The sequence below is a fragment of the Pristiophorus japonicus genome, chromosome 31 (genome assembly GCF_044704955.1).
Source record: "Pristiophorus japonicus isolate sPriJap1 chromosome 31, sPriJap1.hap1, whole genome shotgun sequence".
Taxonomy (NCBI): Eukaryota; Metazoa; Chordata; class Chondrichthyes; family Pristiophoridae; genus Pristiophorus; species Pristiophorus japonicus.
This window is the reverse complement of record NC_092007.1, coordinates 10,610,927-10,635,840: the sequence shown is the minus strand read 5'-3', so window position 1 is coordinate 10,635,840 and position 24,914 is coordinate 10,610,927. Positions and strand designations below refer to the sequence as shown.

At 51.1% G+C, this 24,914-nt stretch overlaps 1 protein-coding gene across 2 annotated transcripts; it reads left to right on the top strand.

Moving 5' to 3' along the window:
• Positions 1 to 1,560: 1,560 nt before the first annotated feature.
• Positions 1,561 to 24,914, top strand: LOC139240405 (butyrophilin subfamily 1 member A1-like). Of its 2 annotated transcripts, none has more exons than XM_070868903.1 (5): positions 1,561 to 1,676; positions 5,106 to 5,163; positions 12,465 to 12,800; positions 14,803 to 15,147; positions 21,789 to 24,914. In XM_070868903.1, the coding sequence occupies exons 1-5, from the start codon at positions 1,599 to 1,601 to the stop codon at positions 21,866 to 21,868; spliced, it is 897 nt and encodes a 298-aa protein (XP_070725004.1). In that variant the 5' UTR covers positions 1,561 to 1,598; the 3' UTR covers positions 21,869 to 24,914. The 2 variants fall into 2 exon arrangements, with proteins under 2 accessions (XP_070725004.1, XP_070725005.1); XM_070868904.1 differs by lacking the exon at positions 21,789 to 24,914 and adding an exon at positions 19,082 to 19,172.

The window sequence follows — 24,914 nt, the reverse complement described above, 5'->3', positions numbered from 1 at the left end:
GAGATGGAGATAAGCTTGTACTAAAAAGGCATATAATGCTGTCAGCTAAAGTGAACTGCGGAGCTGAGGGTACGAGAGCGGGTCTCATAGAAACATAGAAAATAGGTGCAGGAGCAGGCCATTCAGCCCTTCTAGCCTGCACCGCCATTCAACGAGTTCATGGCTGAACATGAAACTTCAGTACCCACTTCCTGCTTTCACGCCATACCCCTTGATCCCCCGAGTAGTAAGGACTTCATCTAACTCCCTTTTGAATATATTTAGTGAATTGGCCTCAACTACTTTCTGTGGTAGAGAATTCCACAGGTTCACCACTCTCTGGGTGAAGAAGTTTCTCCTCATCTCGGTCCTAAATGGCTTACCCCTTATCCTTAGACTGTGACCCCTGGTTCTGGACTTCCCCAACATTGGGAACATTCTTCCTGCATCTAACCTGTCTAAACCCGTCAGAATTTTAAACGTTTCTATGAGGTCCCCTCTCACTCTTCTGAACTCCAGTGAATACAAGCCCAGTTGATTCAGTCTTTCTTGATAGGTCAGTCCCACCATCCCGGGAATCAGTCTCGATCTCTCTCCCCGGGCCTGCGAATAAAACCCGTTTTGAACCACGTACCCGGAGTCTGTCGCCTCGACCTGAGCCTCGGCCTTGTATCTCACTTGCTCCACTCCGGGGCCACCACAGAACGAGCCGCCTCACTGTTCAAATAACAATGCTGGAGATGTCGCTGGCGAGGCCGGGCATTTTGTTGCCCATTCCCTCGTCGCCCCTGGAGAAGCAGGCGGTGGTGGGCCTTCTCGAACCGCCGGCGTCCCGTGCGGTGAAGGTGCTCCCGCGGTGCCGTGCGGTCGGGAGCTGCGGGATGTTGACGGTGAAGAGGAACGGACGATATATCTCCGAGCCGGGGGCGGCGTGTGTGTGTGTGTGTGTGTGAGACTCGGAGGGGGAACCAGGAGGCGATGGCGTTCCCATGCGTCGGCTGCCCTTGTCCTTGGAGGAGGAGGGGGCTGGAGATGGCGGGTTTGGGAGGTTTTGTCCGAGGATGTTGGGGGCCGGGCACAGCGGAGAAAGAAAACTTGTCCTCCTTGTCCTGTCGCCCTCCTCGAGGTAGCCTCAATTGCAGCCAATAAACTCATTCTCCCACTGAATAACTCCATTAGGGTAAATCCAACTGCTCCTCCCAGCTGACTGAACATTTCCCCCTCAACAGCCCCTTCTCTCCGCTCCCTGAGGGAGATTTGCCCCAATACACTCAGCTTCCAATTCTCAAACCAAGCTTTCCCCCGCCAAACGGTTTGTGCTCGCGGGGGGGGTCGCGGCCCGGGAGGCAGCCGGCCAATCAGGGGGAGCCGGGCAGCCGCTGTCACTCAGCGGGCCCCGCCCACTCTGGCCGCGCGCGCCCTCCACTCCAACGGCTCGCTGTGCCGCGCGGCGGAGTGGGCGGGGCCCGCTGAGTGACAGCGGCTGCCCGGCTCCCCCTGATTGGCCGGCTGCCTCCCGCCGCGCGCGGCTCAGCGAGCGTTGGGCGGGGTCAGAGTGGGCGGGGCCAGTGTCGGGCTCCACAGCCCGCCGTCTCTCAGTGTTTGTCTCCAGTCACACAATGGGCAGAGCACAGAAGGAGGCCATTCGGCAACACGTGGAGACAGGCCCGACCGACAGGCCCCTGTGTCTGGGAAAGGTCAACTCACTTTTCACTTTTCTCCCATCACCACAGAAAAAGTCTTGTGTTTAAAGGGTGGCTTTCCTGTCAAGTGACACAGTGCTCCCTCAGTACTGCCCTCCGACAGTGTGGTACTCCCTCAGTACTGCCCTCCGACAGTGTGGTACTCCCTCAGTACTGTCCCTCCGACAGTGTGGTACTCCCTCAGTACTGTCCTCCGACAGTGTGGTACTCCCTCAGTACTGTCCCTCCGACAGTGTGGTACTCCCTCAGTACTGTCCTCCGACAGTGCGGTACTCCCTCAGTACTGCCCTCCGACAGTGTGGTACTCCCTCAGTACTGCCCTCCGACAGTGTGGTACTCCCTCAGTACTGTCCCTCCGACAGTGTGGTACTCCCTCAGTACTGCCCTCCGACAGTGTGGTACTCCCTCAGTACTGCCCCTCCGACAGTGTGGTACTCCCTCAGTACTGCCCCTCCGACAGTGTGGTACTCCCTCAGTACTGCTCTCCGACAGTGTGGTACTCCCTCAGTACTGCCCCTCCGACAGTGTGGTACTCCCTCAGTACTCCCCCTCCGACAGTGTGGTACTCCCTCAGTACTGTCCCTCCGACAGTGTGGTACTCCCTCAGTACTGTCCTCCGACAGTGTGGTACTCCCTCAGTACTGTCCTCCGACAGTGTGGTACTCCCTCAGTACTGTCCCTCCGACAGTGTGGTACTCCCTCAGTACTGTCCCTCCGACAGTGTGGTACTCCCTCAGTACTGCCCCTCCGACAGTGTGGTACTCCCTCAGTACTGTCCTCCGACAGTGTGGTACTCCCTCAGTACTGTCCCTCCGACAGGCACTCCCTCAGTACTGCCCCTCCGACAGTGTGGTACTCCCTCAGTACTGCCCTCCGACAGTGTGGTACTCCCTCAGTACTGCCCTCCGACAGTGTGGTACTCCCTCAGTACTGCCCTCCGACAGTGTGGTACTCCCTCAGTACTGCCCTCCGACAGTGTGGTACTCCCTCAGTACTGCCCCTCTGACAGCACGGTGCGGTGCTCCCTCAGTACTGCCCTCCGACAGTGTGGTACTCCCTCAGTACTGTCCCTCCGACAGTGTGGTACTCCCTCAGTACTGCCCCTCCGACAGTGCGGCACTCCCTCAGTACTGTCCCTCCGACAGTGTGGTACTCCCTCAGTACTGTCCCTCCGACAGTGTGGTACTCCCTCAGTACTGCCCCTCCGACAGTGTGGTACTCCCTCAGTACTGTCCCTCCGACAGTGCGGTACTCCCTCAGTACTGTCCTCCGACAGTGTGGTACTCCCTCAGTACTGCCCCTCCGACAGTGTGGTACTCCCTCAGTACTGCCCTCCAATGTGCGGCACTCTCTCAGTACTGCCCCTCCGACAGTGTGGTACTCCCTCAGTACTGTCCTCCGACAGTGTGGTACTCCCTCAGTACTGCCCCTCCGACAGTGCGGCACTCCCTCAGTACTGCCCCTCCGACAGTGCGGTGCTCCCTCAGTACTGTCCTCCGACAGTGCGGTACTCCCTCAGTACCGCCCTTCCGACAGTGTGGTGCTCCCTCAGTACTGCCCTCCGACAGTGTGGTACTCCCTCAGTACCGCCCCTCCGACAGTGTGGTGCTCCCTCAGTACTGTCCTCCGACAGTGCGGTACTCCCTCAGTACTGCCCCTCCGACAGTGCGGTACTCCCTCAGTACTTCCCCTCCGACAGTGCGGTACTCCCTCAGTACTGCCCTCCGACAGTGCGGTACTCCCTCAGTACTGTCCTCCGACAGTGCGGTACTCCCTCAGTACTGTCCTCCGACAGTGTGGTACTCCCTCAGTACTGCCCCTCCGACAGTGCGGAGCTCCCTCAATACTGCCCCTCCGACAGTGCGGTATTCCGACAGTGCGGTATTCCCTCAGTACTGTCCTCCGACAGTGCGGTACTCCCTCAGTACTGTCCTCCGACAGTGTGGTACTCCCTCAGTACCGCCCCTCCGACAGTGCGGTACTCCCTCAGTACTGTCCTCCAACAGTGCGGTACTCCCTCAGTACTGTCCTCCGACAGCGTGGTACTCCCTCAGTACAGAGAGCGAGTGGGAGGAGGGGGGGAGAGACAGAGTGGGGTGAGTGGGGAGAGAATGTGTGGGGGTGAGGGGGGAGAGAGTGTGTGGGGGATGGGGAAGAGAGAGAGAGAGAGAAAGTGGGGGGTGGAGAGAGTGAGGGGGGTGGAGAGAGAATGGGGAGGGGGTAGAGAGAGAGAGAGAGAGAGAGAGTGGGGGGAGGGGGGAGGGGTGAGAGAGAGTGGGGAGTCGAATAGAGAGGGGGAGGGGGGAGAGGCAGAGTGGTGGGGAGGGGGATAGAGAGAGTGACGGGAGGGGGTGGGGGCAGAGAGAGAGAGTGGGGGTGAGAGAGAGTGGAGGGGAGGGGAGAGAGAGAGTGAGGGGGAGAGAGAGTGGGGGGGAGGGGAGAGAGAGAGTGGGGGGGAGGGGAGAGAGAGAGTGGGGGGGAGGGGAGAGAGAGTGGGGGGGAGGGGAGCGAGAGAGTGGGGTGGAGGAGAGAGAGAGTGGGGTGGAGGGGAGAGAGAGAGAGTGGGGCGGAGGGGGGAGAGGGAGAGAGAGTGGGGGGAGCGGGGCGAGGGAGAGAGTGGGGGAGGGGGGAGAAAAAGTGGGAGGGGGGTGGGAGAGAGAGTGGGGGGAGGGGGGAAAGTGGGAAGAGAGGGGAAAGAGTGGGGGGAGGGAAGAGTGAGAGTGGGGGGTGAGAGAGAGAGATTGGGTGGGAGGGAGAGAGAAAGGGGGGGAGGGGGAGAGTCTGGGGGGAGAGAAAGAAAGAGATTGTTGGGGAAAGTGAGCAAGTGAGGGAGAGGAGGAGGGGGCAGAGTGAGTGTAGGGGAGGGAGAGGGAATGGTGGGGGGGGGGAGTGTGTGGGGTGTGGTGTGAGGCGTATTAGGGAGAGAGTGTGTGGGGATTTGGGAGGGAGAGAGAGAGGGTGGGGGGTTGGGGAGAGAGATTGCGAGAGAGAGTATCGGGTGGGGGGGAAGAGAGGGAGAGTGGGGCGATGAAGAGAGAGTGAGGCGGAGGGAGGGACACTGCAGGTAGGGTGAGTAGGTGAGGAGTGGGTGTTAGGGGGACATGCCCCGCCCAGGCCCGGCCATGTGTGTTTCTCCCTCTCACTTTTCTCCACCTGCCCCCCATCCCACCCATTGCCCGGGTAGTGTGTCACTGCCCCTGGGGCAGAGTCCCCTAAAGGGGTTTAGATGAGGCAACTCCTCACCAGGCAGAGGGGGGAGGGTGAGAGAAGATTAAATCACAAACTCTCACTTACAGCAAGTGGGACATTGGAACAATTGGTGGGCGGAGGCACAGATCCTCCTGTCAATCATCACCCCGGGGAAATGAACCTGAGCAGGAGGCAGGAACTGTGCAAAGGCTTCACTCTGCTTTCTTGTTGCAGGGACCCACCTGGCAGAACCTGCTGCTGCTTCTGCTGCTGAATACTGCTGGGGTGTCGGGTAAGTGCTGTGACTCGAGGAAAAAGGCCTTCTCCTCAACCCGGGTTTCAGTCATTCTCTGTCCTTACGTTTCCAAACTATCTGTTCATAAATAGGTCTTTCCTCCAGAGAATCACAGAATCCAAGAATCACAGTAGGAGGCCATTCGGCCCGTTGAGTTTGTGCCAGGTCTCTGCAGTCCGACTCCCCTGCCTTTTCCTTGTAGCCCGACAAATTGTTTCCTTCAGGTACTTGTTATGTTCTTGGATGCTTTAATAATGACTCGATGAGGCAATGTGTTGTTCTTAAACTGTAGTGACCTTAGTCCTTTATTTGTTAACTCCAGAGTGAAACATCGAAACATAGAAAATAGGTGCAGGAGTAGGCCATTCAGCCCTTCGAGCCTGCACCACCATTCAATAAGATCATGGCTGATCATTCCCTCAGTACCCCTTTCCTGCTTTCTCTCCATACCCCTTGATCTCTTTAGCAGTAAGGGCCATATCTAACTTCCTCTTGAATATATCCAATGAACTGGCATCAACAACTCTCTATGGCAGGGAATTCCACACATTAACAACTTTCTGAGTGAAGAAGTTTCTCATCATCTCAGTCCTAAATGGCCTACCCCTTATCCTAAGACTATGTCCCCTGGTTCTGGACTTCCCCAACATCGGAAACATTCTTCCCGCATCTAACCTGTCCAGTCCTGTCAGAATCTTATACGTTTCTATGAGATACCCTCTCATCCTTCTAAACTCCAGTGAATAAAGGCCCAGTTGATCCAATCTCTCCTCATATGTCAGTCCAGCCATCCCTGGAATCAATCTGGTGAACCTTCGCTGCACTCCCTCAATAGAAAATACGTCCTTCCTCAGATTAGCAGACCAAAACTGAACACAATATTCCAGGTGAGGCCTCACCAAGGCCCTGTACAACTACAGTAAGACCTCCCTGCTCCTATACGCAAATCCCCTAGCTATGAAGGCCAACATACCATTTGCCGCCTTCACCGCCTGCTGTACCTGCATGCCAACTTTCAATGACTGATGAACCATGACACCCAGGCCTCGTTGCACCTCCCCTTTTCCTCATCTGCCGCCATTCAGATAATATTCTGCCTTCGTGTTTTTGCCCCCAAAATGGATAACCTCACATTTATCCACATTATACTGCATCTGCCATGCATTTGCCCACTCACCTAACCCGTCCAAGTCACCCTGCAACCTCTTAGCATCCTCCTCACAGCTCACACCGCCACCCAGTTTAGTGTCATTTGTAAACTTGGAGATATTACACTCAATTCCTTCATCTAAATCATTAATGTATATTGTAATGAGCTGGGGTCCCAGCACTGAGCCCTGCAGCACTCCGCGAGTCACTGCCTGCCATTCTGAAAAGGACCTGTTTATCCCGACTCTCTGCTTACTGACTGCCAACCAGTTCTCTATCCATGTCAGCACATTACCCCCAATATCACCTGGAGATCACACCTGGTGGCCTGCCTTTTACACTAGGCCAGACACACCTGTACAGGGTAACCTACAAGTCTCCCGCTGCTGTGCCCTCTGGTGGCACACCTTGTGATGATAAAAACAGTAGCCATGTAGGATACATGACATCACTCTCCCCCAAACCTTTAATGCAAATCGCCTCTGCATTAACTGTGCTCTGGGCTTAGCTCTATCTGGTTGACCCTTGGCGGGCCGTTTCAATCTTGGGTGAGTGGTTGGTGCTGGTGGTTGCTGTTTATGTGTGTCCCTGACCACTCCATTCTCCCCCTCCCACATAAGGGTTATGCCGGAGGCTCAGTGCGTTCATATACATTCAAGGTCAGGAAAACAAGTTTGCATTAATTTGTGGTTCAGTTGTGAGACCGGTATGCTAGCCTGGTGAGATACATTATCGATGCGTGCTGGGGATCGGTGACTGGTTCGTGAGGACAAACTAGTTCCAGAACTGCTGGATGGTGTCCAGGCCGTCTGGTGGCGGCGCGGTGCACAGTGCTGGCAGTGGGAACCCAGTTGGCTCGAGTTGCCTGCTCTTGGAGCTTTTGCCGTGGTTCCTAACATTGGGCAAGTTCACAGATGCCTGTGACCTCCCTGTCCTTGCACCCTGGGTCGCTGCTGCTCCCTGAGGGGCTGTCGTCTCGCAGTGCACAGGGAACTGCTGATTCGCTAGCCTGGGCGTTGTTTGGTTTGGGATCCTGGCTGGTCCCAGTCCCCTTTGGAAGGACTGTAGCGAGTGACCCTTCACTTCCGGGTATGGCCTTGGTGGCGATGGGGTCTGGGGGCTGCGCCTTAGCACAGTTTGCTCTTTCAGGTTTCTGGCGGTTGATGTCATTGGGTGCCTGAGAGGTGGAGCCGATCAGGGGCCGGGTATCAATACCGGTGCCGTTGCCCTCCTGAGATCGCTTGCTCTGCAGTTCGTGTGTATTGGCTGCTTGTGGCCACACTCCATGGTGCATAACTCTGGTCTCAGGGATGCAGGCTACAGCATTGGGTAGCTCACTGGACCTTGTGCTCCCGATGGATGTCTACCCGCTGTATTGGCTGCGTACAGTTGAAACCCTACATCCCTCAACTTTTTATTACTTATTGTGGATACTCTGTAGCTCCGATCGTGATCGTGCGACTTTTCCTTGCTTATTGTATGTACACAATTCTGATCATCAATTACATATTTTATCTCTAACTTACAGTTGCTATTACATTGTTTGAGTGTGTGGAACTGTCCCTTTAATTGAAGTGGGTTGCAAGCCTCCTGTAAGAGAGCCTTGCTTTCTTTACCCCAACCATCTTCTTCGCTTGGTACCACGTGTTGCTCCATCAGCACTGCACCTCGTGGTGTGGTCGCGGCTATCTTTTTCCTCAGCGCATCACCTCGTGGTTTGGACACCATCTTTCCTCCATCCACGATGTCGACTGCGGTGATCCTCTTCTCCCCGAGTTCTGCCACCAAAGCTGGGAAATCGCCTCTGGATTCGATCCAACTTCCTCCAGAGGCCTGCCACTGGAGCCTGGAAAGTGCATTCGGGTCGTCTCAGCTGGATCATCTCCACACAGTAATGCTGAGTGGTCTGTGCCTCGGGTGCTGTGCTGGTCTGCTCTCTGGTGCCGGGTCCAACCTCAAGTGAGGGCTTGCTGTGCCTCCGAGCGCGGAGGGCGTCGATCGCTGGAGGGGTGAAGTCTTCCCACTTCCAATGGATCTTCTCCATCCACCTTCTTCCGAGTAGTGTTGGTCCATCACCTGCAACAATCCACAGAGGTAACTTGTGCACCACGCCATCATGGAGTACCTTTACATTTGCACTACCAACAACTGGGATAAGTTCATCGGTGTAGGTGCGCAGCTTTGCCTGAACCGGGACCAACTTGGGTCGTTCAGCTTGATTGTCCCATAGCCTCTCAAAGACTTCTTGATTCATTACTGACTGGCTCGCCCCCATGTCCACTTACATGAAGCCTGGAACGCCATCTATCTCGACTTGCATCCTCAACGGGGAATACTCGGTGGTGCAGGTAAACATGCTGTATACCTCATCGTGGGGCTGAGATGCCTCCGACTATCGTTCCATAATCCGCGCTGGATTCATGGCCATCTGCAGACTTCATCGACACAGTGAGTCTTATTTCTCTTACACATTCGCTGCAGGTGGCCCTTTGTGCTGCAGTCCTTGCATACATAATCTTTAAAGCGGCACTGGTGAGCCCTGTGATTCCCTCCACAACGCCAGCATGGAGCTACTCGATTAGCCCCCCTCGGCGGACTCTAAGTTAAGGGACTCCGCGGCCTGTTCTCTCTCCCCTGAGATGGTTTGCGTTCTACAGTCCAGCCTCTAAAAGGCACCACTCAGTGTACAGTACCTGCCGGGTTTGAGTCCTGAGGGTGAGACATCTGCCTCGAACCGCAGGTCGAGGTCATGAATGCCTGACTCACAGAGATGGCCTTCTGCAGTGTGACTGTGGTATCCGCCGACAGTAGCTTATGAAGAAGGCCCTGATGGCCGATTCCAATGACAAAAATGTCCTGCAGCACTTCGTTGAGGTGCTTGCCGAAATCGCATGGTGCCGCCAGCCTCCTGAGATCTGCGGCGGATTTTGCGATTTCCTGGCCTTCGGGCTGTCGGTGGGTGTAGAACCGATGTCTGGCTGAGAGGATGCTCTCCTTGGGCTTGAGTTGCTCATGGATCAGTGTTACGAGCTCCTCGTATGTCTTGGTCGTTTTCTTCGCTGGTGCCAGCAAGTCCCTGACGAGGCCATAGACAGTGAGCCCACAACTGGTTAGCCGGATAGCTCTGCGCTTATCAGCCAGTGTTGCTGGGTCGTATCCTGCCAGGTCGTTTGCTGTGAAGAAATGGTTAAGTCCCTCCACAAAGGCATGCCAATCATCACCATCGGCCAACTGCTACAACGTACCAAGGGGAGCCATTTTCGCGTGAAAGTCCGTGTGCAGGTACAGCAGGCGGTTAAGAAAGCAAATGGCATGTTGGCCTTCTTAGTGAGGGGATTTGAGTACAGGGGCAGGGAGGTGTTACTACAGTTGCACAGGGCCTTGGTGAGGCCACACCTGGAGTATTGTGCACAGTTTTGGTCTCCTAACTTGAGGAAGAACATTCTTGCTATTGAGGGAGTGCAGCGAAGGTTCACCAGACTGATTCCCGGGATGGCAGGACTGACATATGAAGAAAGACTGGATCGACTAGGCTTATATACACTGGAATTTAGAAGAATGAGAGGGGATCTCATAGAAACATATCAAATTCTGACGGGACTGGACAGGTTAGATGCAGGAAGAATGCTCCCAATGTTGGGGAAGTCCAGAACCAGGGGTCACAGTCTAAGGATAAGGGGTAAGCCATTTAGGACCGAGATGAGGAGAAACTTCTTCACCCAGAGAGTGGTGAACCTGTGAAATTCTCTACCACAGAAAGTTGTTGAGGCCAATTCACTAAATATATTCAAAAAGGAGTTAATCCTTACTACTAGGGGGATCAAGGGGTATGGCAAGAAAGCAGAAATGGGGTACTGAAGTTGCATGTTCAGCCATGAACTCATTGAATGGCAGTACAGGCTCGAAGGGCCGAATGGCCTACTCCACCTATTTTCTGTGTTTCCATGTTTCTATGTAATCTCGTCACCAATTATTATGTCCTTGGATGCTCTCATAATGACTCCACGAGGCAATGTGTTGTACTTGAACTGTAGTGAACTTTTTTTGTTAACTCCAGCGTGAGGATCACACCTGGTGGCCTGCCTTTTATACTCGGTCAGGTAAAGGTAACCTACAAGTCTCCCACTGCTGTGCCCTCTGGTGGCACACCTTGTGATAGTACAAACAGTAGCCATGTAGGATACATGACACTTGTCCAATTCAATTTTGAAAGCCACGATTGAATCTGCCGCCACTACCCTCTCAGGCAATGCATTCCAGATCCAAACCTCTCGTTGCGTAAAAACGTTTTTCCTCGTGTCGCCTTTGTTCTTCTGCCAATCACCTTAAACTGTTCCCAGAGGACACAGATTTTTCAGAATTGGACACACTGCTCCAGTTGAGGCCAAACCAGTGTTTTATACAGGTTCATCATAACTTCCTTGCTTTTATACTCTATGCCTCTATTTATGGAGCCCGGGATCCCGTGTGCTTTTTTTTAACCATCTGTATGGATCAGAGACAAGGACTGTTAGCGCAAATGAAATCCTGCAAGAAGCACTCGTCACGCTGGGTCGGTTCCAACATCAAAACGGTCTTTATTACGCCGGCGGGGAAAAAACCTGGGTTACTCCAGGCACTACTCTTCGCCGAAGAAAGAAATTCATCAGTATTTATATGTTTTACACCAGTTCATTACAATTACGCAGTCTTTGTCGGCTGGACACAATCCAATCATAACGATTATACATTACAAATCGATTCCTCTGGGCCAATGGAATTGGCCCCCCAGGCACCAGGGGTCTGCATGATCATCTCATGTTTAGCTGGGGCTTACTCATGGCCTCGTGATATTCTCCAGACCCCCTTATCTCTACTGTCCTTGGGTTCTGCGCCTAACCTCCTTATCTTAACATAGTTACAGGAATTCCTTTGTTCAGTATTCTGCTGGGACATCTTGTCTGGGGTTTGTTGATTAGAGACATCTGCTGAGCTCGCCCTTTCCAGTGTTCCTGTACAAGGAACTGCAGTGTCATCAGCTACCCAGAAAGTTAGTCAAACTGTTTAGCTGAATTCTCTTGGTGCTTTGCGGAATCCCTGGCAGCCATTTTATATCTGGCTACAATTTTACACATGCATACATATATTCAGCAGATGCCTTTGCCTTTGAAAGCGCCCTACAACATGGACCATGTACAGCAGACACCTCAAGTCACTGGAGAAATACCACCAACAATGCCTCCGCAAGATCCTACAAATCCCCTGGGAGGACAGACACACCAACATTAGCATCCTCGACCAGGCCAACATCCCCAGCATTGAAGCACTGACCACACTTGATCAGCTCTGCTGGGCAGGCCACGTCGTTGGCATGCCAGACTCGAGTCTCCCAAAGCAGGCGCTCTACTCGGAACTCCTTCACTGCAAACGAGCCAAAGGTGGGCAGAGGAAACATTACAAAGACACTCTCAAAGCCTGCCTGAAAAAGTGCGACATCCCCACTGACACCTGGGAGTCCCTGGCCAAAGACCGCCCGAAGTGGAGGAAGTGCATCCGGGAGGGCGCTGAGCACCTCGAGTCTCATCGCCGAGAGCATGCAGAAACCAAGTGCAGGCAGCGGAAAGAGCATGCGTCAAACCTGTCCCACCCTCCCTTTCCCTCAATGACTGTCTGTCCCACCTGTGACAGGGACCGTGGTTCTAGTATTGGACTGTTCAGTCACCTCAGGACTCATTTTAAGAGTGGAAGCAAGTCTTCCTCGATTCTGAGGGACTGCCTATGATGATGATTTTAACCACTGTCTCAACCTGGCCTGCCACCTCCAATGATTTGTGCTCATATACCCCCAGGTTTCTCTGTTCCTGCACCCTCCACATTGCTGTATAAATAAAACCAGAAAATGCTGGCTGTACTCAGCAGGTCAGGCAGCATCTGTAGAGACAAACAGAGTTAACGTTTCAGGTCAGTGACCATTTGTCAGAACCGTCAGCAAGTTATATAAATGGTGCTTGTTGTAAATAGTACATGCCTGAGCTTCAGCCTTCTCTCACAGCACTGAAAGCAGTGAGTTACTGGTCAGAGCTTCTCGCAGTGTAACCGTGTGAAGCTTGGGCTGTAATGTACCAGCAGGGAGGTTCTATCTGTGGATAAATACTTTCAATCTTTTCCAGGTTCTTTGCCTGTCACAGTTTCTGGGTGCGTTGGGGAGCAGGTTGTGCTGCCCTGTACCTACAAAGGGAACGCCCCAGTCAAAGATTTACAAGTACTCTGGCATATATTCGGGCTTAAAGTTATCCACCAGTTTGTCAACGGGAGCACACAGCAAGTCGCGCAGTACAGAGAGAGAATAAAGCTCTTCAAAGATCAACTGGAACACGGCAACTGGTCAGTTATGCTCTCTGACCTCAGGGAGTCCGACCAGAACACGTATAAGTGTCAGTTTCTGAAGTGGACGGGTAGCGTATATGAAACAGAGCAAGATAACTTAATCCATCTCTTTATCCCAGGTGAGAGCTTTCTGTTTCAGGATTTCTACATTTAATCTCTGATTTATGTGTAGCGTAGTACAGGGGTTATGTTACTAGATGAGTAATCCAGAGAACAAGAGTTCAAATCCCACAACGACACTTTGAGAATAAATCTGGAAATACAAAGTTGGTTCCAATAAAAGAGACCATGAAGCTGTTGGATTGTCTTAAAACCCAACGGGTTCACTAATGTCCCTCAGGGAAGGAAATCTGCCGTCTTTACCCGGTCTGGTCTATATGTGACTCCAGTCCCGCACCAATGTGGTTGACCTTTCACAGCCCCTTGATGTAGCCCAGCAAGCCAATCCGTTGCATCAAACCACTGGAAAGAAGAATCAGCATTTTACTAAACAACCCAGGCATCGAACCAGGACACAGCAAAAGCAAACCCAGCCCAGTCGACGCTGCAAAGTCCTCCTCATGAACATCTGGGGACTGGTGCCCAAGTTGGGAGAGCTGTGTGACATAGTCATACTCCCAGAATCAACCCTACATCCCAGCCTGCTCCATCACCATCCCTGGGTATGTCCTGTCCCACCGGCAGGACAGACCCACCAGGGGTGGGGACACAGTGGTATACAGTTGGGTGGGAGTGGCCCCGGGAGTCCTCAACATTGAGTCTGAACCCCATGAAGTCTCACGTCTTTAGGTTAAACATGGGCATGGAACCCTCCTGCTGATTACCCTCTACCACCCTCCCTCAGCTGATGAATCAGCACTCCTCCATGTTCAACAGCACTGGGAGGAAGCACTGAGGGTAGCAAGGGCACAGAATGTAGAGTGGGAGACTCTAATATCCATCACCAAGGGTAGCTCGGTGGTAGCACTGGCCGAATTTGCAGCGTCGACTGGGCTGGGTTGCCTTTGCTGTATCCTGGTTCGATGTCTGGGTCCTTCAGTAAAATGCTGCTGTTTCTTTCTAGTGGATTAATGCAACGGACAGAGCTGCCAAACTGGGTGATAAGAACATAAGAAATAGGAGCAGGAGTAGGCCATACGGCCCCTCGAGCCTGCTCCACCACTTAATACGATCATGCCTGATCCGATCATGGACTCCGCTCCACTTCCCTGCCTGCTCCCCATAACCCCTTATCCCCTTATCGTTTAAGAAAATGTCTATTTCTGTCTTACATTTATTCAATGTCCCAGCTTCTACAGCTCTCTGAGGCAGCAAATTTCACAGATTTACAACCTTTCGAGAGAAGAAATTCCTCCTCATCTCCCTTTTAAATGGGCGGCCCCTTATTCTAAGATCATGTCCTCTCGTTCTAGTCTCCCCCATCAGTGGCAACATCCTCTCTGCATCCACCTTGTCGAGCCCCCTCATAATCTCTTACGCTTCGATATAATCACCTCTCATTCTTCTGAACTCCAATGAGTAGAGGCCCAACCTACTCAACCTTTCCTCATAAGTCAACCCCTTCATGCCCGGAATCAACCGAGTGAACCATGGAAGGTTGGAAGTAGTCAGTGGCGCTCTCTGAAGACCGCTTCTGTGAAAGAATGGTGTGGGTCACCGTTACCTGGAACCATTCCTGAAACTACCTGCAACTGTTATTTCTGCTTCTGAGCCTCCCCTTCCTGTCCCTCAGTTACTGTACTCTGAGGATTCCCGCTTCCCACCAGCATTAGTGTTTCTGGAAGTCTGTGGGGAAGTCCGAACCATCTTGTCAGGAATCTGACGGGATTGGGAGCAACGCTGGCTGACATCACCGGAGAGTAATATTGTCCCGGGTGTGAAACCAGCGTTCCACCCGATCCCGAGCAAAGAGTGACAGAAGAATGATGCTGCCTTACACGGGACTTGTCATTATAAATAGTACAGGCCTGAGCTTCAGTCTTCCCACAGAGATGGAAGCAGTGAGTTACTGGTCAGAGCTACTCGTAAATTGAGTATCGCAGTGTAACCGTGTGAAGCTTGGGCTGTACTGTACCAGCAGGGAGGTTCTATCTGTGGATAAATACTTTGAATCTTTTCCAGGTTCTTCGCCTGTAACAGTTTCTGGGTCCGTTGCGGGGCAGGTTGTGCTGCCCTGTACCTACAAAGGGAACGTCCCAGTGCGAGATTTACAAGTACTCTGGCAAATACCCGGGCGTGAAGTTGTCCACAGGTTTGTCGGTGGGAGAGATGATTTGACAGAGCAAGATCCGCAGTTCAGAGAGAGAACCAACCTCTTCAAAGACCAACTGGAACACGGTAACTGGTCAGTTATGCTCTCTGACCTCAGGAAGTCCGACCAGAACTTGTATGAGTGTCAGATTCTCAAGAGGAAAATCGTCAACTTTTATTTGGAGCAAGGTGTCTCAGTCCGTCTCTCTGTCACAGGTGAGAGATTTCTGTTTCAAGGTTTCTGCATTGATCAGGAGTCTATCACCAATATTATGGGTATGGTAATGCAGGGGTTATGATACTAGATGAGTAATCCAGAGGTCTGGACTCACAATCCAGAAAAGGGGAGTTCAAATTCCACATGGCAATTTGAGAATGTGAGAATAAATCTGGAAATACAAAATTGGTTCCAATAAAAGTGACCTTGAAGCTGTTAGAAACATAGAAACATAGAAAATAGGTGCAGGAGTAGGCCATTCAGCCCTTCTAGCCTGCACCGCCATTCAATGAGTTCATGGCTGAACATGAAACTTCAGTACCCCATTCCTGCTTTCTCGCCATACCCCTTGATCCCCCGAGTAGTAAGGACTACATCTAACTCCCTTTTGAATATATTTAGTGAATTGGCCTCAACTATTTTCTGTGGTAGAGAATTCCACAGGTTCACCACTCTCTGGGTGAAGAAGTTTCTCCTCATCTCGGTCCTAAATGGCTTACCCCTTATCCTTAGACTGTGTCCTCTGGTTCTGGACTTCCCCAACATTGGGAACATTCTTCCTGCATCCAACCTGTCCAAACCCGTCAGAATTTTAAACGTTTCTATGAGGTCCCCTCTCACTCTTCTGAACTCCAGTGAATACAAGCCCAGTTGATCCAGTCTTTCTTGAAAGGTCAGTCCCACCATCCCGGGAATCAGTCTGGTGAATCTTCGCTGCACTCCCTCAATAGCAAGAATGTCCTTCCTCAAGTTAGGAGACCAAAACTGTACACAATACTCCAGGTGTGGCCTCACCAAGGCCCTATACAACTGTAGTAACACCTCCCTGCCCCTGTACTCAAATCCCCTCGCTATGAAGGCCAACATGCCATTTGCTTTCTTAACCGCCTGCTGTACCTGCATGCCAACCTTCAATGACTGATGTACCATGACACCCAGGTCTTATTGCACCTCCCCTTTTCCTAATCTGTCACCATTCAGATAATAGTCTGTCTCTCTGTTTTTACCACCAAAGTGGATAACCTCACATTTATCCACATTATACTTCATCTGTCACGCATTTGCCCACTCACCTAACCTATCCAAGTCACTCTGCAACCTCATAGCATCCTCCTCGCAGCTCACACTGCCACCCAACTTAGAGTCATCCGCAAATTTGGAGATACTACATTTCATCCCCTCGTCTAAATCATTAATGTACAATGTAAACAGCTGGGGCCCCAGCACAGAACCTTGCGGTACCCTACTAGTCACTGCCTGCCATTCTGAAAAGTACCCATTTACTCCTACTCTTTGCTTCCTGTCTGACAACCAGTTCTCAATCCACGTCAGCACACTACTCCCAATCCCATGTGCTCTAACTTTGCACATTAATCTCCTGTGTGGGACCTTGTCGAAAGCCTTCTGAAAGTCCAAATATACCACATCAACTGGTTCTCCTTTGTCCACTTTACTGGAAACAAATTCAAAAAATTCCAGAAGATTTGTCAAGCATGATTTCCCTTTCACAAATCCATGCTGACTTGGACCTATCATGTCACCATTTTCCAAATGCGCTGCTATGACATCCTTAATAATTGATTCCATCATTTTACCCACTACTGAGGTCAGGCTGACCGGTCTATAATTCCCTGCTTTCTCTCTCCCTCCTTTTTTAAAAAGTGGGGTTACATTGGTTACCCTCCACTCGATAGGAACTGATCCAGAGTCAATAGAATGTTGGAAAATGACTGTCAATGCATCCGCTATTTCCAAGGCCACCTCCTTAAGTACTCTGGGATGCAGTCCATCAGGCCCTGGGGATTTATCGGCCTTCAATCCCATCAATTTCCCCAACACAATTTCCCGACTAATAAAGATTTCCCTCAGTTCCTCCTCCTTACTAGACCCTCTGACCCCTTTTATATCCGGAAGGTTGTTTGTGTCCTCCTTAGTGAATACTGAACCAAAGTACTTGTTCAATTGGTCTGCCATTTCTTTGTTCCCTGTTATGACTTCCCCTGATTCTGACTGCAGGGGACCTACGTTTGTCTTTACTAACCTTTTTCTCTTTACATACCTATAGAAACTTTTGCAATCCGCCTTAATGTTCCCTGCAAGCTTCTTCTCGTACTCCATTTTCCCTGCCCTAATCAAACCCTTTGTCCTCCTCTGCTGAGTTCTAAATTTCTCCCAGTCCCCAGGTTCGCTGCTATTTCTGGCCAATTTTTATGCCACTTCCTTGGCTTTAATACTATCCCTGATTTCCCTAGATAACCACGGTTGAGCCACCTTCCCTTTTTTATTTTTACGCCAGACAGAATGTACAATTGTTGTAATTCATCCATGCGGTCTCTAAATGTCTGCCATTGCCCATCCACAGTCAACCCCTTAAGTATCATTCGCCAATCTATCTGAGCCAATTCACGCCTCATACCTTCAAAGTTACCCTTCTTTAAGTTCTGGACCATGGTCTCTGAATTAACTGTTTCATTCTCCATCCTAATGCAGAATTCCACCATATTATGGTCACTCTTCCCCAAGGGGCCTCGCACAATGAGATTGCTAATTAATCCTCTCTCATTACACAACACCCAGTCTAAGATGGCCTCCCCCCTAGTTGGTTCCTCGACATATTGGTCTAGAAAACCATCCCTTATGCACTCCAGGAAATCCTCCTCCACCGTATTGCTTCCAGTTTGGCTAGCCCAACCTATGTGCATATTAAAGTCACCCATATAACTGCTGCACCTTTATTGCATGCACTCCTAATTTCCTGTTTGATGCCCTCCCCAACATCACTACTACTGTTTGGCGGTCTGTACACAACTCCCACTAACGTTTTTTGCCCTTTAGTGTTCTGCAGCTCTACCCATATAGATTCCACATCATCCAAGCTAATGTCTTTCCTAACTATTGCATTAATCTCCTCTTTAACCAGCAATGCTACCCCACCTCCTTTTCCTTTTATTCTATCCTTCCTGAATGTTGAATACCCCTGGATGTTGAGTTCCCAGCCCTGATCATCCTGGAGCCACGTCTCCGTAATCCCAATCACATCATATTTGTTAACATCTATTTGCACAGTTAATTCATCCACCTTATTGCGGATACTCCTTGCATTAAGACACAAAGCCTTCAGGCTTGTTTTTTTAACACCCTTTGTCCTTTTAGAATTTTGCTGTACAGTGGCCCTTTTTGTTCTTTACCTTGGGTTTCTCTGCCCTCCACTTTTCTTCATCTCCTTTCTGTCTTTTGCTTTTGCCTCTTTTTTGTCTCCCTCTGTCTCCCTGCATAGGTTCCCATCCCCCTGCCATATTAGTTTAACTCCTCCCCAACAGCACTAGCAAACACTCCTCCTAGGACATTGGTTCCGGTCCTGCCCAGGTGCAGACCGTCCGGTTTGTACTGGTCCCACCTCCCCCAGAACCGGTTCCAATGCTCCAGGAATTTGAATCCCTCCCTGCTGCACCACTGCTCAAGCCACGTATTCATCTGCGCTATCCTACGATTCCTACTCTGACTAGCACGTGGCACTGGTAGCAATCCCGAGATTACTACTTTTGAGTTCCTACTTTTTAATTTAGCTCCTAGCTCCTTAAATTCTTTTCGTAGGACCTCATCCCTTTTTTTACCTATGTCGTTGGTACCAATGTGCACCACGACAACTGGCTGTTCTCCCTCCCATTTCAGAATGTCCTGCACCCGCTCCGAGACATCCTTGACCCTTGCACCAGGAAGGCAACATACCATCCTGGAGTCTCGGTTGCAGCCGCAGAAACGCCTATCTATTCCCCTCACCATCGCATCCCCTATCACTATCGCGCTCCCAATCTTTTTCCTGCCCTCCTGTGCAGCAGAGCCAGCCACGGTGCCATGAACTTGGCTGCTGCTGCCCTCCCATGATGAGTCATCCCCCCCAACAGTACTCAAAGCGGTGTATCTGTTTTGCAGGGGGATGACCACAGGGGATCCCTGCACTATCTTTCTTGCACTGCTCTTCCTGCTGGTCTTCCATTCCCTATCTGGCTGTGGACCCTTCTCCTGCGGTAAGACCAACTCACTACACGTGATACTCACGTCATTCTCAGCATCGTGGATGCTCCAGAGTGAATCCACCCTCAGCTCCAATTCCGCAACGCGGACCGTCAAGAGCTCGAGGCGGATACACTTCCCACACATGTAGCCCCCAGGGACACTGGAAGTGTCCCCGAGTTCCCACATGGTACAGGAGGAGCATATCACGTGACCGAGCTCTTATGCCATGCCTTAACCTTAGATACCCTTAAATTGATAATAACAATGCTAAAGTTCACTTACTGATATAAAAAATAAAAGAAAAGCTACTCACCAATCACCAGCCAATCACTTACCCCATTGGTTGTGACGTCACTTTTTGATTCCTTTCTACTTCTATTTTGCTTTCTCTCCCGCTGTAGCTGCACCAGTATGCTTTTGACAGGTCGCTCCCCTCTCACCAACTGCCGCTGGCTCTCGATCTCCCGCTGGGCCTTTTATAGGCCGCTCCCCTCTCACCAACTGCCGCTGGCTCTCGATCTCCCGCTGGGCTTTTGACAGGTCGCTCCCCTCTCACCCACTGCCGCTGGCTCTCGATCTCCCGCTGGGCTTTTGACAGGTCGCTCCCCTCTCACCCACTGCCGCTGGCTCTCGATCTCCCGCTGGGCTTTTGACAGGTCGCTCCCCTCTCACCAACTGCCGCTGGCTCTCGATCTCCCGCTGGGCCTTTTATAGGCCGCTCCCCTCTCACCAACTGCCGCTGGCTCTCGATCTCCCGCTGGGCTTTTGACAGGTCGCTCCCCTCTCACCAACTGCCGCTGGCTCTCGATCTCCCGCTGGGCTTTTGACAGGTCGCTCCCCTCTCACCCACTGCCGCTGGCTCTCGATCTCCTGCTGGGCCTTTTATAGGTCGCTCCCCTCTCACCAACTGCCGCTGGCTCTCGATCTCCCGCTGGGCCTTTTATAGGCCGCTCCCCTCTCACCAACTGCCGCTGGCTCTCGATCTCCTGCTGGGCCTTTTATAGGTCGCTCCCCTCTCACCAACTGCCGCTGGCTCTCGATCTCCCGCTGGGCCTTTTATAGGTCGCTCCCCTCTCACCAACTGCTGCTGGCTCTCGATCTCCCGCTGGGCTTTTGATAGGTCGCTCCCCTCTCACCAACTGTTGGATTGTCTTAAAACCCAATGGGTTCACTAATGTCCTTCAGGGAAGGAAACCTGCCGTCCTTACCTGGTCTGGTCTATACCCGTCCCACACTGATGTGGTTGACCTTTCACGGTCCCCTGATGTGAGGTTACAGCCCCTCTTCCAATATTTGAAGGGGCTGCTCCTCAAATTCTGGTTGCACTTCAGTCCCACACTCCTGATCTTTGGACACCCTCTGCAGAGGGGAGAGGGCAGGTCGGAAGGCCTCCTCGGTAGGACTGCTTCTGGGCATGGCCAAGGGGGCCATTGACTGGTTCAGGCAGAGGGACGTTGAGGGGGTCATTCAGCCCAACTGCCTGCCTCTCTTCCGTGGTTACATCCGAGCCAGGGTATCCCTGGAGATGGAGAACGTGGTGTCCACCGGTACGCTCGCGGCCTTCCGCAAGAGTTGGGCACTGGAGGGACTGGAGTGCATCATCACCCCCGGCAACCAAATTTTAATTTGATTTTAAATGTCTAAAGTTTAATTTGTTTATTGTGCCGGTTTTAGTGCCCCACCCCCTTTTAGCCAGGGGGCACTTGTATAATTTGTGCTTTTAGTGCCCAAAAAAAACGAGGGGGCACTTGTTTGAAAGTATTTGGAGTGTCCCCCCTCTTTAATCAGGGGGCACTTGATTGAACGATTTAATTGTCTTCAACTAAAATAGTTGTAGTCCAGCAAGCTAATCCGTTGCATCAATCCACTAAAAAGAAGAAGCAGCATTTTACTGAACCAACCAGGCATCGAACCAGGACACAGCAAAGGCAAACCCAGCCCAGTCGACTCCTCATGAACATCTTGGAAGAGTTGTGTGACATAGTCATACTCCCAGAATCAACCCTACATTCCAGCCTGCTCCATTACCATCCCTGGGTATAGAAACATAGAAAATAGGTGCAGGAGTAGGCCATTCGGCCCTTCAAGCCTGCACCACCATTCAATAAGAGCATGGCTGATCATTCCCTCAGTACCCCTTTCCTGTTCCACCGGCAGGACAGACCCAAGGGTGGGGACACAGTGGTATACAGTCAGGTGGGAGTGGCCCCGGGAGTCCTCAACATTGAAGACAATGGGGAGTAGTATTGTCCCGGGTGTGAACCCGGCGTTCGACTCGATCGCGTGGCTTTCCCAGCCCGTAAATGAGTTTAAAATTCCCCCTCTATTCCAGCGGGCTGTTGGGTTAAATTGTAGGGAGGCTGCTCGTGGTCAGTGTTCAGATATCTCTATCGGAAAGCCTGTATCGATCACATTGTGGGGCAGTGTGTGTGTGTGCAAGGAGCTGTGGGATGGCCTGGTGTGTGAGATTATTGGAATCTAACCTCTCACATCGCTCCCGGGCTAGAATTGACCAGGGATCTATTTGTGCTGGGGATGGTTCTGAAGCACTCTGTGCTGAAGGTCTCTGCTGTTAGCTTTGTGAGTGTGTCCTGGTCTGTTAATGGCTTCATTCTGTCTCTAGGTTCTGGAAGCTCTTGCGGAGTAATTGTTGGATTGGGAATCGGAATTCCTCTTCTTCTTCTTGTTGGAATTGGGGATTAGGTGAACCGACACCGACAGTGAGTTCGAGAATGTGCTGCAGTTTCCATTGTTGATTCTAGTTTTGTTCTATTAAAGATGTTGTGTGCACCGCTACACTTTGAGCTGTGTGGGATTCTGTTAACATAACCTGCACTTTGCTGGTTTCTCTCTCCTAGGACACACAATAGAGATTCCAGCAATCTGTAAAAAGGGACTGCACTGTGCCTGGGTCAAGGAGGGGCAGATCAGCCCGGTATTGTGCTCATTGTTGAATCATAGAACAGTGCAGTACAGAAGGAGGCCATCCTATGGAGTGACTCCTGGTGGAAAGTCTGAGCTCAGGATTGGGATCAGCAGTCACTTCCCACTCTGACCAGCACAGTCTCGGCAGAGAGAAGCTCCCAATGGAAATGTTGTCCCTTTATTGCAAAACTGTCCGATCGGTTTTACTCTATGCATTAACTCTCGGCATTACTGTTACAGACTGTGTCCAAACCCTGTCTCAGGAATACCTTTAGCTGTGTAACCCATTGATCACTCTCCCTGTGTATTATATCTCAGTATTAGAAACATAGAAATTTCCAGCGCAGAAGGAGGCCATTTCGACCCATTGTGTCCACGCCGGCCGACAAAGAGCCGCACGGCTCTTGGTCAGCAGCCCTAAAGATTACATATAAACCTATGAACGATGACGGAAAGGCAAAGAGCACCCAACCCAACCAGTCCGCCTCACGCAACTGCGACATCCCTTGTACTGAAACATTCTACACTCCACCCCAACAGGAGCCATGTGATCTCCTGGGAGAGGCAAAAACCAGATTAAAAACCCAGGCCAATTTAGGGAGAGAAAATGTGGGAAAATTCCTCTCCGACCCATCCAGGCGATCGAAACTAGTCCAGTAGATTACCCTGGTTGTATTCGATTCCCTGCAGTACTTACTATTATATCTGCGCCGTCCAACAAAAGGTCATCCAGTCTAATCCCAAATACCAGCTCGAGGTCCGTAACCTGCAGGTTACGGCACTTGAAGTGCCCATCCAACCATCTCTTAAAAGTGGTGAGGGTTTGTGCATCCACCACTCTTCTAGGCAGCGAGTTCCAGATCCCCACAACCCTCTGTGTAAAGAAACCCCCCCCATCAAATCCCCTCTAAACCTTCCACCAACCACCTTAAAACAACGCCTCCTTGCAATAGACCCCTCCACCGATGGAAATAGACCCTTACTATCCATTATGACCAGGCCCCTCAATATTTTGTACATCTCAATGCGGTCTCCTCTCAGCCTCCTCTGTTCCAATGAGAACAAACTGTCCAATCTGTCCTCATAATTCAGATTCTCCATTCCAGGCAGCATCCTAGTAAACCTCCTCTGCACCCTCTCTAGTGCAATCACGTCCTTCCTATAATACGGTGACCAGAACTGCATGCAGTTCTCCAGCTGTGGCGTAAGCAAAGTATTGTACAATTTAAGCATAACATCCCTGCTCTTATATTCTGTGGCTCGGCCAATAAAGGCAAGCATTCCGTATGCCTTCTTAACCTTTCAGATGCTGTGGCCAAACCCAGTCTCAGGAATACCTTTAGCTGTGTAACCCATTGATCACTCCCTGTGTATTATATCTCAGTATTACTGTTACAGACTGTGTCCAAACCCTGTCTCAGGAACACCTTTAGCTGTGTAACCCATTGATCACTCCCTGTGTATTATATCTCAGTATTACTGTTACAGACTGTGTCCAAACCCTGTCTCAGGAACACCTTTAGCTGTGTAACCCATTGATCACTCCCTGTGTATTATATCTCAGTATTACTGTTACAGACTGTGTCCAAATCCAGTCTCAGGAACACCTTTAGCTGTGTAACCCATTGATCACTCTCCCTGTGTATTATATCTCAGTATTACTGTTACACACTGTGTCCAAACCCTGACTCAGGAACACCTTTAGCTGTGTAACCCATTGATCACTCCCTGTGTATTATATCTCAGTATTACTGTTACACACTGTGTCCAAACCCAGTCTCAGGAACACCTTTAGATGTGTAACCCATTGATCACTCCCTGTGTATTATATCTCAGTATTACTGTTACAGACTGTGGTCAAACCCTATCTCAGGAACACCTTTAGATGTGAAACCCATTGATCACTCTCCCTGTGTGAGAGATGATAACGTCCCAAATATCCCACCAATGAGCGGGAACAACAGACACTTTATTTATTATTTTCCCTGTTGACGGTGTGGGTGGGTCTGGCAGGACCCCATTTCTTGACCATCGCGACCTGACCCACTGCAGTCCCTGTGGAGAAGGGGCTCCCACATTGGGGAATGTGGGAAGAGGCTTCAGAACCTCCCTCTGCAGCATCACCTACTGGCCAGAGCGAGTAATTACATTATTGCCAGCAACTGCTTCATGTACAGAAATAATTCTGAATGTTTTACATATGTCTTGACACGGCTGACACTGCCTCAGTGAGCAAAAATGATGTGTGTGTATAATATATACCCGGATTTTCCGGGGCGTATGTAAACCCTACAAGTTTGGGTTTTTCACATGCAAAGCACATGCACGAAACCCCGGAACTTGCGATCTGCCAAGAATGTTGTTGACAGATCGTAGCCACCCCCAGGAAAGGGCATTCACGGACGGAGAGTTGGACTATTTGCTCAACGACTGTCCGGCAGAAGAGTGTAAATGAATATAAAATAATTTAAATTATTCCGGACAAAATCCCCATAACCATGAATGGAGATCCCCTCTAATTGGTTGGGCCGGCCCACGTGATCCCAGGGGAGCTTGCGAACTGCCTGCGCCCCTGGGTTTCCACGCAGGCCGACACGTAGAGCCCAGGAGCGCGAGTCCACGTGGATCCTGAGGCACCAGGTCGGCGCGGATTTTATTGGCGGATCGGAGGCATTTCCCCGCGGGAAGCCTCTGACCGCAAATTCAGGCCCATTGTATACAAATAAATGTATATAATGTGTCTATCTCTCTCCTGTAAAGTCGAATGTCACTTTTCTATATGTACATTTGAAGCTGTGATTAAAGAGCAGACATGTTTATCCAA

Excerpts from the sequence above, each read along its gene's own strand:
- LOC139240405 (XM_070868903.1), top strand. The coding sequence starts at position 1,599 with ATGGGCAGAGCACAGAAGGAGGCCATTCGGCAACACGTGGAGACAGGC. Across the intron at positions 1,677-5,105 it reads GGCCCCTGTGTCTGGGAAAG|GGACCCACCTGGCAGAACCT; the intron begins GTCAACTCACTT and ends TTCTTGTTGCAG. Across the intron at positions 12,801-14,802 it reads AATCCATCTCTTTATCCCAG|GTTCTTCGCCTGTAACAGTT; the intron begins GTGAGAGCTTTC and ends AATCTTTTCCAG.